General features: G+C 43.5%; 1 protein-coding gene across 4 annotated transcripts in view; it reads right to left on the reverse strand.

Moving 5' to 3' along the window:
- The window catches only part of STAG2 (stromal antigen 2), a 127953-nt gene that overhangs the window by 19085 nt on the left and 95938 nt on the right, over positions 1-12930 (reverse strand). For 2 of the 4 annotated variants that reach the window (XM_044305299.1, XM_044305298.1), the window contains exons 15-25: positions 12767-12878; positions 11522-11639; positions 9432-9535; positions 8335-8427; positions 8124-8213; positions 7233-7436; positions 6510-6580; positions 2770-2857; positions 2595-2675; positions 2394-2504; positions 616-790 (exon numbers count right to left, since the gene is read on the reverse strand). In XM_044305299.1, coding sequence (XP_044161234.1) covers positions 616-790; positions 2394-2504; positions 2595-2675; positions 2770-2857; positions 6510-6580; positions 7233-7436; positions 8124-8213; positions 8335-8427; positions 9432-9535; positions 11522-11639; positions 12767-12878 — 1247 coding nt within the window. The remainder of the gene's footprint in view (positions 1-615; positions 791-2393; positions 2505-2594; positions 2676-2769; positions 2858-6509; positions 6581-7232; positions 7437-8123; positions 8214-8334; positions 8428-9431; positions 9536-11521; positions 11640-12766; positions 12879-12930) is intronic. The other 2 variants (XM_044305302.1, XM_044305300.1) reach the window with 1 other exon arrangement.

Here is a 12930-nt window from a genome sequence, read left to right on the forward strand (position 1 = left end):
AACGTATTACTAATTCTTCCATATGGGGCCCACACATACAGACCTCGCTAGTTTATAAACATATCCCTTCTGTTTCATTGTATTAAAAATTTTTTTACTAATCCTAAAGATGGTGAGACAGATTTTTATGTCAGATTAGTGGTTTAATTTTGACGCAAAATGGGGCATCTTAGGCCCGTCCCTTTCCCAAGAGACTCTGCCCCATTCAGATAATAGACACTAACCTCGCAAGAAAACCTAGCTGTGCCAGCTGTCAGAAACAGCTGAGGACAAGACAGCTTTGCAGTACACAGTGCTTAATGTAGCGAGTAGAGTTCGTTGCAGTGCCACTGCTTCTATTGGACCCGCTGATTAAAGACTGATGCGGTGCCACCTCTGCTTACTTAGCACTGTGTATACAATAAAAACCACTTCCGTCTTCTCTCCCGGGGACCCAAGAATGGGCTGCTCAATCACTAAAGCCTACGCCATAAATATGCTTTACACAAGCTTAAGGGGTCTGGACTGTCTGCCTTAAATAATACAGGGGATGGTCTGTGACTGGTTGGCACATTGTAAATGGCTTTGAATCTTTACTCGCGAGAACATGATCTGTAGCACTTGGCAGCCACTTACCTGAACTGATGTTATCATCATCTTGGTCAATAAAGACATGATCCAAAATAAAGCTGAGTAACTCAGACTGTAAGGAGGAATCTGGGGAATACACAAGTGGCTCTAAAATGTCGCGGCCCCCAACTACAATCTGGTGGCTAAAGATCATTAGCACATCACAGAGAATAGTAAATGCCTGAAAAAGAGAATGTGACAAAAATAACTATTAAGCAATGTAAGAAAATTAAGAAAAGCTGCAAAAACGTTCTTTAATCCCCTGCCCGGCGCGCTTCTCTAGTCAGGCTTAAAGTCACAGAGGCAGCGGCCTCCTTGCTTCAAGTCACTGTAACAGAGCCCCCGTTCCAGCCCCTTCGCTGTGATTGACAGCCGGCAGTTCGGCAAAGCCAGCCGAACAGTCATGCATAAGGACTGTCAATCACAGCGGAGGGGCAGGGAAGGGGGCGTGGTTACCATGAGACCGCTGCCTCCGTGACTTCGAGACTGACCAGAGAAGCACGCCGGGCAGGGGATTAAAGAACGTTTTTACAGCTTTTCCTTCATCTGCCTGCAGGAAGACAATGATCGTTACAAACACGCTGCCGGCTACTCTCAGGTACTGCTGTCGGCTTGGGATGTTTGTGTAGGCGACAGGTTCCCTTTGAAGTTACAGGGGAAGACAGCCTTTTGTGCACTCCACTGCCAATCCAATTTGAAACATATCCTAAAACAGGGGTGCTTAGCAGACTAGCTCACATGTAAACGCAGATTACATGGCATATATCTGTGGAAGAAATCCAAATATGAAACACTGATTTCTGCAGCACATCAGCCAGTGGATCTTCTCTAATATAATTCAACCAGGCTAGCTTGGAGCTTTTTGCCCAGAATTCACAGCATTATTGAACATGTTGTGAATTTTTATTTATTTCATGCATTTTTTTTTAAGAGCATATGTATGGGTTATGACTGAACCCATTGGCACAGAATACACATGTAAAAACGTGACAATATCGAACATAAGAGCGTGGCCCTTTGTTCTTATAGTCCGTTTCCAGCACATTTCTTGTACCTGTAACTGTATAAGGGCATTAAGTGTAAAAGGCTTAAAAGTCATTTTGACCAAATTTAGATGAACAAACACTTTTTTTTTTTTCGCTACCGCTCTGATTAAAACAACAACACTGGTAGATTTTATCATAAAAATGTCATGTTCTGAACTAAATACCCATTGTATTTCTGTGGTTTATTGCTAGGCACTCAAAATACTACAGTCACAAGTTTAAAGCAGGGAACCTGTCTCTTGTGTGACCACAAGGTGGCACTGATGGTCTCCTGAAGAACAATACATACAGGTGCAAAGCTATAGGAAAAAAAAAACACGGCTTTGTAAAATGGGTAAAAAAAAATAATTAAAAATCTATGGGAGATGGCGGTCAAGTGGTTGTAAATTAGCTCCTAATTTTTTACAAGATATGTGTTCATAACTTATTTACAGACAAAACATAAGGGAGGCAAAGTCTTCTGTTATTTGGCCTTATGCACATGGCTATATCAGATTTTCAGTTTGTAGTACAGATTCTTGAAAACAATGTGCATTCAGGTTTTTTTTCTCACTCTCATCAAGGGCTATTCTCATGTGCAAAAACAGACAAGAATGAACCTCAAATGAGATTCTCGATCCAAGCACACATATCGTCAAAAAAAGGTGCGTAAACATCCTCACTGATGGTCATGTGCATGAGGTCTTGTCCTCCAATACATCTCTACAAATTCTTTAAACTCTAGGACATCTCACTCACTTGACTTTTTACGATTACCTGTTCTTTTACAGCAGTGTGCACATTGGTAAGGTAATGCTGACATATTTGGCAAAATACCCTCATTTGTCTCTTTAAGGTTATCAACTCCTCCTGAAAAGGAAGGTAATTATATATGAGAAGAACAGAACTGAAAACAGAACAAGCAGACAGGAACGAGATGACGCAAAAATGAGGAAATACCTTAGATGAGCCAGCCTCTGATATCTTTGCCAGTTGCCAAAGTATTACATAATGGGTACATTGTAAAGCATGGGTGACAATCTGAAAGAGAAGAGCATTACACAATGTTACTAAAAAAAAATAATTATACATTTTTTTTAAAGAAATACCATAATGTGAAGTGTAATACACTAACCTGTTCCGGCATGTCTCCATTTTCAATCCCAGTTTTTAATAGCTTGTAATTGCTGCTGAATAAGTCCCACCTGGAAAGATCATGTGCGCTGCAAAAGACAGAAAGGGATCTTTTAATGGTTGATATTTAATAAAAATTGAATTGAAAATCTGAAATCATGCATATTGCAATCTTCAGAATGACATCTTGATTAATTACACTAACTTAAAATATGTTTTCTACTTCTGTCCAACAACCCGGGATTGTTGAATGATCCAATTCACAGTATTATGTACACCACAGTATAGGAAATTGGCGTATTACATAGTTTCTAGAACTCCATAACAATCACTGCTATAGACGTTACAGAGAAGGCGAAGCTCCGGCCACTAGCCACTTTCACTAACTCCACTTCGCTGTGCCAGCACTTACTGTGGGTTATTTCCATCTTGACCATCTAACCCCTTTAACTGCTTATGTACCATATTTTTCAGACCATTAAACATATTTTTTTCCTCCTGCAAATTGTGCCGATTACTTCTGGTTACTTGCAGTGGCGTCGCCGGGGGGGGGACACAGGGAGATGAACGCTTCCATTGCGCTCATCTCCATAGTCATCTGTATCACCGTCCTCAGGACAGCAAGGGAGAGGCGTGTCCCTTCCTCTGATAGGCTACCGGCCTAGTGCATGCAGCCAATCAGAGGCTGGTGCAAGCGGCGCAATGACATCATTGCGCCGCCTGAGCCATTCAGCGCGGGGCACAGGCTGAAAGAGGCCTGCATCACATCACTGACATGGAGGTAAGTATAAGTGTTTTTTTTTTTTTTTATATATATAGATTTACAGGCACATTAGGTGGGCTCTTGTTACTGGCACATTGGGGGGGCTCTAAGCTCTTGTTACTGGGCTGGCACATAATGGGCTCTTACTGGCACATGGAGGGCTCTCGTTACTGGCACGTGATGGGGGAGTATTTTATACTTTCAAATTATGGCGGACACTGAGGGCATCTACTGGGGCACTATATATGGGGAATTTTATACTGGTACATTATGGGGGGCACTAGGAGGAAGGGGGGGGAGAGGAGCACTATGGGGGCATTTACTGGGGCCACTATATAGGGGTATTTTATACTGGCACATTATGCAGGCACTATGGGGACATTAGCTCAACTGGGGCATTACAAAGGGGTATTTTTTGCACATTATAAAGAGAATTATTTCTACAGGGGGGGCATTATGGTGGGCTTTATTACTCCCCCACGGTATGACCCCCTAGTAGCAGCACCAGCCTCTCCCTGCTCTGCTATCAGTCTGCCCCTTCTCCAAATCCTTATTATGAAATCTTTCTCATTAGGATAAAACACATCAGCTCCGCTGAGCCCCCCAGCCAAAGTGTTAAAGTGGTGTCCGAGATCCCCAAGGGCCCAGCCAAGTAATTGTAAGTTTTAATATAAAATAGGTTTGTTATACACAGCCTAAACTGTGCCACACAATATACAGTATACCTCTACACTGTGTAGTCTGTTCTATAGAGATGGCCTTGCGGTTCGCCCGGCAGTCGTTTCGCAGTGAACTTTGCATGTTTGCGATTCGCCAAACATATGGAGAAATTCGTGCCCACAATATTCTTTTACATTGTGAAGAACTTTGACCCATGACACATCCATCAGGTGGTACAGGACAGCCAATTGAGACATTTCAGCACATGGACATACCCCCTACTTTATAAATAAACCTGATCTGGCCGCCATTTTACATTCAGTGTTTTGCCAGTGTAGGGAGAGGTTGCTGTGTGGAGCAGGGACAGACTGTTAGGGACACAAATCGCTAGCTAATAGGGCCACAAAAGTCCTTTTAAGCACTAGTGTAGGTGTGCTATCGACATGTGTGATACACAGAGGGGTGCGATAAACTTATAATATACTTTTATAATGACTCAAAAACACATAGATCTATATAGTGATCACCTGGAAGTCAGGGGCCTAGGGGCATACTAGGGCCATTTTTATATAGGGTAAGGTTTCGGACGGGGTCGCTCTTATCAGGGCGGGTGGTCTGTGGTTACGCCATCAGGGCCAGAATAGTACCCCCCTGTAGGGCAATATCAGGGACAGTTCTTTGCCCACCCTGTCCTTCAATACCACATCATCATTTAGCCCAGGGATAGATGTTTTTTGCTTTCCCGCCGGGATTCATGGATGTGCATTGGAACCTCCGGATTGTGGTAGGACATATGGTTTCTCATTTGGTGCTGCAGAGCACCTGATTTAGTGCCGCCGACCACTTGTTATTGACTACCACATCTATGCTTTTTGCTTAACTTTAATAATTTAATTTATTTTCATTTTGAGGGATATTTTTTCCATTCACACCGTTCCGGGTGCAGACCCATTCATTTTCTATCCGCACCCGTGCTTCCGCTTCCACCAAAAAAAAAGAACATGTCCTATTCTTGTCCGCAATTGGAGACAAGATTAGGCATTTTCTATTATAGTGCCGGCGATGTGCGGTCCGCAAATTGCGGAATGCACATTGCCGGTGTCCGTGCTTTGCAGATCCGCAAAACACTTACGGACGTGTGAATGGACCCTCATAGTAACATTATTAAAGGTTACGATTTATCTTTATGTATATTCTAATGGATTGCCTTCCTTGTACAATGTTATAATATACTTTCTATGTTAGAAAGTATATTATAGTGCATTTGCATTGTGCGGCAGTTGTGTGTGATACTGCAGGTATATAGAGGGACAAGCGTTATTGGAACAAATAATTTCTACTGGTGTTATATACCAGTGCCCCCCCCCCCCCCCCAAAAAAAAACTGATTGAAGCGGGGTGTTATATACCAATATACTTTCTTTATATTGCATTTGGGTACTGTATAGTGCATTTCCGCATGCGCTAAAATAATATTGTCGATATTTCGCATTGAAAAAAATAATAAATGGAGATTGCAAATTCAAGTAATACATCTGGTAGGTCACTGTCCATGTTGTGGGACTATTTATGGACTTCTACTAATTATTTCTTGGCTGCAAATATGAGCTGAAGGTTTTTCAGGTTCGCCTGCAATTAAAATGAATGGGACCCACCGCAAACTTGCGGTTCGCAAACATTTGATCGTGTGTTCGCGAGCCGTCCTGGCAGATATTCGTCCATCACTACTGTTCGATAAGCACCATTGTTTTTTGGTAGCAGACAGAAAATAATCTGGAAGTGCCCCTCCCGAGACCAGGCTCTGGATCTGCCACTGGTCTGGACCGCTCACAGGAGTGTACATTCTAAACTGTAATTCGTATCCTCTGACCCGCTCACTCGTTAACAACTAACAGGCAGTGCCTGTAGGCTGCAGCCTGGCCCTGTTACTAGAGCTAGCTGAGTAGTGTAAGGTTAAGGTAGAAATGAGCAGCCGCTAAATCCTGATTTAAAGTTACTGCAGGATATGGATTACAGTTTAGAAATGTTAAATGTAAATGGGGTCTGTGGATGACAGTGTCATGGGGTGGATCTGTGGATGTATAGCATAAGATGCTATATACGATAAGCGTCATCCACAGATCCCCCTCCCTATAACAGTGTCATCCACAGGTAACTAGGACATGTTGAAATCTAAGTGATTGTTTATTTTATTTTTTTAACCCCCCCCCCCGGCATCTGAAAGCTAAAGACGCCACTGGGTACTTGGACTGCACATAATGATAAGAAAAGTATAATAAGAATAACACTCATAATGTGCATCCAGTGATGAAGACATACTTGTGGAAAGCAGTTATTCTTTTTAGTGTAGACAGCACTTGATATGCATCATCCTCATCAGGTTCTTCTTCCTAGAAATGGACAAAATAAACTTTAACTTTCACACAGATTAATGGGGGTCATTTATCAAAATGGGGTAAAGTAGAACTGGCTTAGTTGCCATTAGCAACCAATCAGACCCCACCTTTCATTTTTGACAGCTCCTTTGAAAAATGAAAGGTGGAACCTTTACACCAGTTGATAAATCTCCCACTATGTCTCAGGAATCTTGCTGGCAATAGTAACTATAAGAAAGTTACATGTCCAGTTCTGTGGTAGGTGAATTTGTGACTAAATACTGACTAACCAATTACTGGAATATTTTTGAAACTTTATACCAAAGTTTTTTTTGTTTTTTTGTGCTTTCATTTAGGTTACAAAAAAAGGAATCAGAATGACAAGCTAAAAACTAAAAACATACCCAATCCTATAAATAACCTACTGCAAGTTCACAGATTCAATGTCAAGTCGTCCACCATTCCATTCAAACTCAGTGATAGTGTGGTGAAAAGGAATGGGGGAATCCAAACCTCTGGTCTAGTAATTGGTGCTGGTCCCAGTGATCACACATTTATGATCTGCCACGTGGATAGGTTTTAACTATTCTTAGTGGGAATATCCCTTTAATTTATATGCACGTTCCAATACTAATAAGGCTAATAGTTATAATAATCATCTTCAAACCTCCTGCAAGAAGTCCTCAAGGAGACGATTAAATTTATCTGCCAGTTCATCAATCAACTGACTCTTTGCAATGTCCACTCTGTTGAATATTGTGAATTCCTCATTACAGAGGGCATGATAGGTTTTTGAACACGCTTCCAAGACGTCTGTATCCGTGTGCTTTTCTACAATGCTTCGTATCTGGCGAAGCAGTGCCTCCAAATGCTTTAAGAAAACAAAAAAAGAATAATGTTATAATAACTGTTTCAGGTAAAAGGTTTACGCTTTTTACACTTATCCAGTCCCTCTGTCCAACCCAATGTGAACAGCTGCATGCCCGGCGATATAGCCGACAGGGCATAATTCAATGCCCAGTGAATTTTGTACATGCGTTCAATCTGAACAGGTGCCAGATCGAGCGGGACAGAGTTAATGGGACGGAGGAACTGTAATTCCACTGCTCGACGCTTCAATGTCAACGGTGAGCAGGTAAATTGTGAAGAGAGCGATGCGTTCTCTTCATACAGCTGATCGGAAGTATAATACTGCCTGTGATGATGATAAGTGATCTGTACAGACCAAGAACTGGTGCCTATTATAAGGCTTAGTGGCCAGAGCAAAAAATGCAAGATTTTAGGATTATTTTAAAAGTTTTTTTAATACAGTGACACAGAAAATTTAAAATAACATTTCCAAATTGAAAATTCTTTCAAAGTATTGCCTAACATAAAAAGTTTGTTTAAAAAATATGGCATAATCTGAGGACATATTCCCTTTAAAACATACCAATATTTCAATGTCATACACGTCTCAAGATGTTCAAATAGGTGATTTTTTTTTTTTTTTTCTGTAGTAAAATAACACCAGTCCACCCAACAGAAAGCCTGGTTAAAGGAAAAAAAGAACATTTACCTTTTCAAGACGCCCTGTTGTATAAATTTCCAGGTCAAAATACTGTGGCAACTGTAGGAGATTAGTCACCTTCTCTGCATCAACTGAATACTAAGTGAAATAAAATAAAAAATGTAAATGTTAATCCTCTGTTACTATTCCCAATATTATGCTGTAATATTTGTTTCCTTTCATTACATGAACACATCCAGATAAACATGAAAGTACGCACTTTTGCTAAAAGCTGCGGCAAAGACACTGCAAAGAGTTCTGTAAGGCGAGTCTTGTCATCCAACTGAGATTTCTTTTCTTTAGCAGTCAACACCTAAACACAAGGATAATAAATATCTATAATTCAGGATATTGGTGCGCATAGGCAGAATAATGTAAGTCGTTCCAAAAACACACTGTTGGCTTCGTATGAAAATGAATCTAATTTGCGTATATATGCGTGACAGATCTCAGCATAATAAGTAATATGCTTGCGCTATATATAAACAACTGGAAATAACTAATACACCAATCATCCAGGAAAAAACATCACAGTAAGGGTCCATTCACACGTACGTAAGTGTTTTGCGGATCTGCAAAACACGGACACCTGCAATGTGCGATCCACAATTTGCGGACCGCACATCACAGACACTATAATAGAAAATGCCTTTTATGGTCTGCAATTGCGGACAAGGATAGGACATGTTCTATTTTTTTTAGGAACAGAATTGCGGATCCCAAAAAAACTCATGCGGATCCCGAAAATGCAGATTCGCATCCGTTCCAGCCTCATTGAAAGTGAATGGGTCCGCAAATTGCAGAACAAATACGGACCCAAATTAGGACGTGTGAATGGACCTTAAGGCTTTTTCCAGAATGTGTAGTTCATGTCAGCAAAGCTCCTGGAGCATCCATTAAACAGATGCCATTGGGGGCAGCCATCCCACATAGGATAGGCACTCATTTAAAAAAAATAATAATCTGCGGCAATCTGCGACTTTTCCCTGCTCATGCAAGGTCTAAAAAAAAAATTAAAGTTGACATGGCATAGACAGGGAAGGGCTGGCAGGCCTGTCTCATTTATCATCTACACCTCTTTTAGGCATAGAAAATGGTCTAAATGTAAGTCAGCAAGGAAGCTGGCTTACATTTATACCGGCGCTGGATACACCGAAGTAGAGGCCGGCTCCTCTACATACTTCAGTGGATCCACCATCAGCTATAGAGGATATTAAGACCGGTATCTAAAAAGCCGTTCTTCATAAATAATCTCCATTTATGTTCAAATAGGAAAAAAAAAAATTACAAAACTGCCATTAAAAAGTAATATTTTACCCTTTTTCCTGTTCCTCTGCCAACAGGAGGGTGGCATTCAGCAGCCTGGCGAATTGTACACAGCATAATTTCTATTAGTGCACTTTCCTGGCGATCTGTTAGTGCTGCAGGAGGAAAGAAAATGTTTTTTTACTTTTTTTTAAATAGATATAATTGCACACAGAACATAAATAAATGGGGGTGGGGGTTACTGAGCCCTCTGAATTTGCATAAAAAGGGTATTAAGCTGGCTAACATTAGCAATGTGCTAATGTCAGCTGAACATAACTATATTAGTGCCATCTCACTGCCTGCCGCTGATATTGAGAAAAACAAACTTTTATAATATGCTAAGGGTTATCGCCCCTGCGCCTAGAGGCTCAGTTTTCCCACCTCTGGCCATGCCCTGCTACACTCGATTGACAGGGGCAGGCAGCCTTCACCTCCTCCTGGCGGCCCTGTGGAGATCTTGCGCCGTTCAGTATATGGCGCAGGCGCAGTGAGGAAGCCAGCAGCCACCGTGCGTCCTTCCTTCACTGCGCCTGCGCCGAATACTGAATGCCGCGAGATTTACACTGCAGACACGGCCGGCGGGAGTAGAGCAGCGCTGGCCTGCCCCTGGCAATCAAGAGAAGAAGGGTATGAAAAGATGTGGGCAAACTGAGCCTTTAGGAGCAGGTGCAACGCCCTGTGTATGGCAGCTCGCAGCTTTTCGGCAGCTGTATGTATCTAATATAGCTTAGACATGCTTGATATAGGTGTCATATAGCTTAGATACACTATGTGGTCACTGTCCCCCCTCCCCCCCTGCATACACACAATGCAGTGTCTCCCCCCCCCCCCCCTGCATACACACAATGCAGTGTCTCCCCCCCTGCATACACACAATGCAGTGTCTCCCCCCCTGCATACACACAATGCAGTGTCTCCCCCCCCTGCATACACACAATGCAGTGTCCCCCCCCCCTGCATACACACAATGCAGTGTCTCCCCCCCCTGCATACACACAATGCAGTGTCTCCCCCCCCTGCATACACACAATGCAGTGTCTCCCCCCCCTGCATACACACAATGCAGTGTCTCCCCCCCCTGCATACACACAATGCAGTGTCTCCCCCCCCTGCATACACACAATGCAGTGTCTCCCCCCCCTGCATACACACAATGCAGTGTCTCCCCCCCCTGCATACACACAATGCAGTGTCTCCCCCCCCTGCATACACACAATGCAGTGTCTCCCCCCCCTGCATACACACAATGCAGTGTCTCCCCCCCCTGCATACACACAATGCAGTGTCTCCCCCCCCTGCATACACACAATGCAGTGTCTCCCCCCCCTGCATACACACAATGCAGTGTCTCCCCCCCCTGCATACACACAATGCAGTGTCTCCCCCCCCTGCATACACACAATGCAGTGTCTCTCCCCCCCCTGCATACACACAATGCAGTGTCTCTCCCCCCCCTGCATACACACAATGCAGTGTCTCTCCCCCCCCCTGCATACACACAATGCAGTGTCTCTCCCCCCCCCTGCATACACACAATGCAGTGTCTCTCCCCCCCCTGCATACACACAATGCAGTGTCTCCCCCCCCTGCATACACACAATGCAGTGTCTCCCCCCCCTGCATACACACAATGCAGTGTCTCCCCCCCCCCCTGCATACACACAATGCAGTGTCCCCCCCCCTGCATACACACAATGCAGTGTCCCCCCCCCTGCATACACACAATGCAGTGTCTCCCCCCCCTGCATACACACAATGCAGTGTCTCCCCCCCTGCATACACACAATGCAGTGTCCCCCACCCCTGCATACACACAATGCAGTGTCCCCCACCCCTGCATACACACAATGCAGTGTCCCCCACCCCTGCATACACACAATGCAGTGTCCCCCACCCCTGCATACACACAATGCAGTGTCCCCCACCCCTGCATACACACAATGCAGTGTCCCCCACCCCTGCATACACACAATGCAGTGTCCCCCAGTGTGTTATAGAGCAGGAGATGAGCAGATTGATATATTTTTGTTTTTGTTTTTTTGGAAAAGATTCAGTTGTGCACAACCTTTGCATGAACTACACCATTATGGAGTACATACCTTCCTCACCATTCAGGGGATCATCCAACAACAAGCTATTCATACATTCCCAATCCTTTAACAAATCTGTGGCACAGTCCCACATACTGTCTACAAGATAGGCAGCATGTTCGTGCAACTATAAAAAAAAAATATATACACACAGTTATTACACTGTTGCATTAATTATGAACTATTACAGTGACAAAATACATATTCCTACACCTATAAAAAGTGTCACCAAAATTCTAATTCTTCAAAAAAGCAGAGTTCACTATCCACACAACTACACAACCTTTGGGCAACTAAGAACACTTGTGTGTTTGATATTATTTCATTCCACATAATGAGCCATAGCTTTAAAGGGGCTTTCCAATTTGTTTAAAAACTTGCCCACCACTAGGAATTCTCTCTCTGCCCCAGTCTTCCTGCCCCTCGACTCAAAGGGCTAATAGACCTGCTATTGAGAACTCCTTCAGCAGAAAGGAGTATGCCCGTTCTTTCTTCTCGTTCTAGAGATCTATGTGGGTCTTAGCACTTAGAAACCCTGATCACAACCTGTGATGCTATGACACAGCAAACGTTTTTTAAAGGGAACCTGTCACCTCCAACAAACATCCCAAGCCGGTAGCAGTACCTGAGAGTAGCCGGCAGCGTGTTTGTAACAATAATTTTCTTTCTGCAGGTAGTTGAGGCAAAATTTGTAAAAACATTCTGTTATCCCCTTCCCGGCGCGCTTCTCTAGTCAGGCTTGAAGTCACAGAGGCAGTGGCCTCCTTGCTTCAAGTCACAGTAACAGAGCCCTCTTCCCCTTCACTGTGATTGACAGCCGGCAGTTCGGCAAAGCCAGCCGAACGGTCGTGCATAAGCGCTGTCAATCACAGTGAAGGGGCAGGGAAGGGGGCTCTGTTACTGTGACTTGAAGCGACAGCCGGCAGTTCGGCAAAGCCAGCCGAACGGTCGTGTATAAGCGCTGTCAATCACAGCGAAGGGGCAGGGAAGGGGGCGTGGTTACCGTGACTTAAAGCAAGGGGGTCGCTGCCTCCGTGACTTCAAGCCTGACGAGAAAAGCGTGCCGGCAGGGGATTAAAGAACGTTTTTACAGCTTTTGCTTCATCTTCCTGCAGGAAGACAATGATAGTTACAAACACGCTGCCGGCTACTCTCAGGTACTGCTGCCGGCTTGGGATGTTTGTTGTAGGCGACAGGTTCCCTTTAAGTATAGGACACAAAAAAAAAATATATATATAAAATCACTTCTAATACCTCACTCTCCAAAAAGAAAAAGACAAGAGTCTTCACGAGATTTGCATTTGGGCTAAGCCTTCCTCTTCTCTTCAAAATCCCATCCTCTTCAGGCTCTCTACAACTGAACAGTCTATCAAAAAAAAAATAACACAAACGGGTTAACAAACATTTACGGTACATCC

Source organism: Bufo gargarizans, chromosome 9 (genome assembly GCF_014858855.1).
Source record: "Bufo gargarizans isolate SCDJY-AF-19 chromosome 9, ASM1485885v1, whole genome shotgun sequence".
Taxonomy (NCBI): Eukaryota; Metazoa; Chordata; class Amphibia; order Anura; family Bufonidae; genus Bufo; species Bufo gargarizans.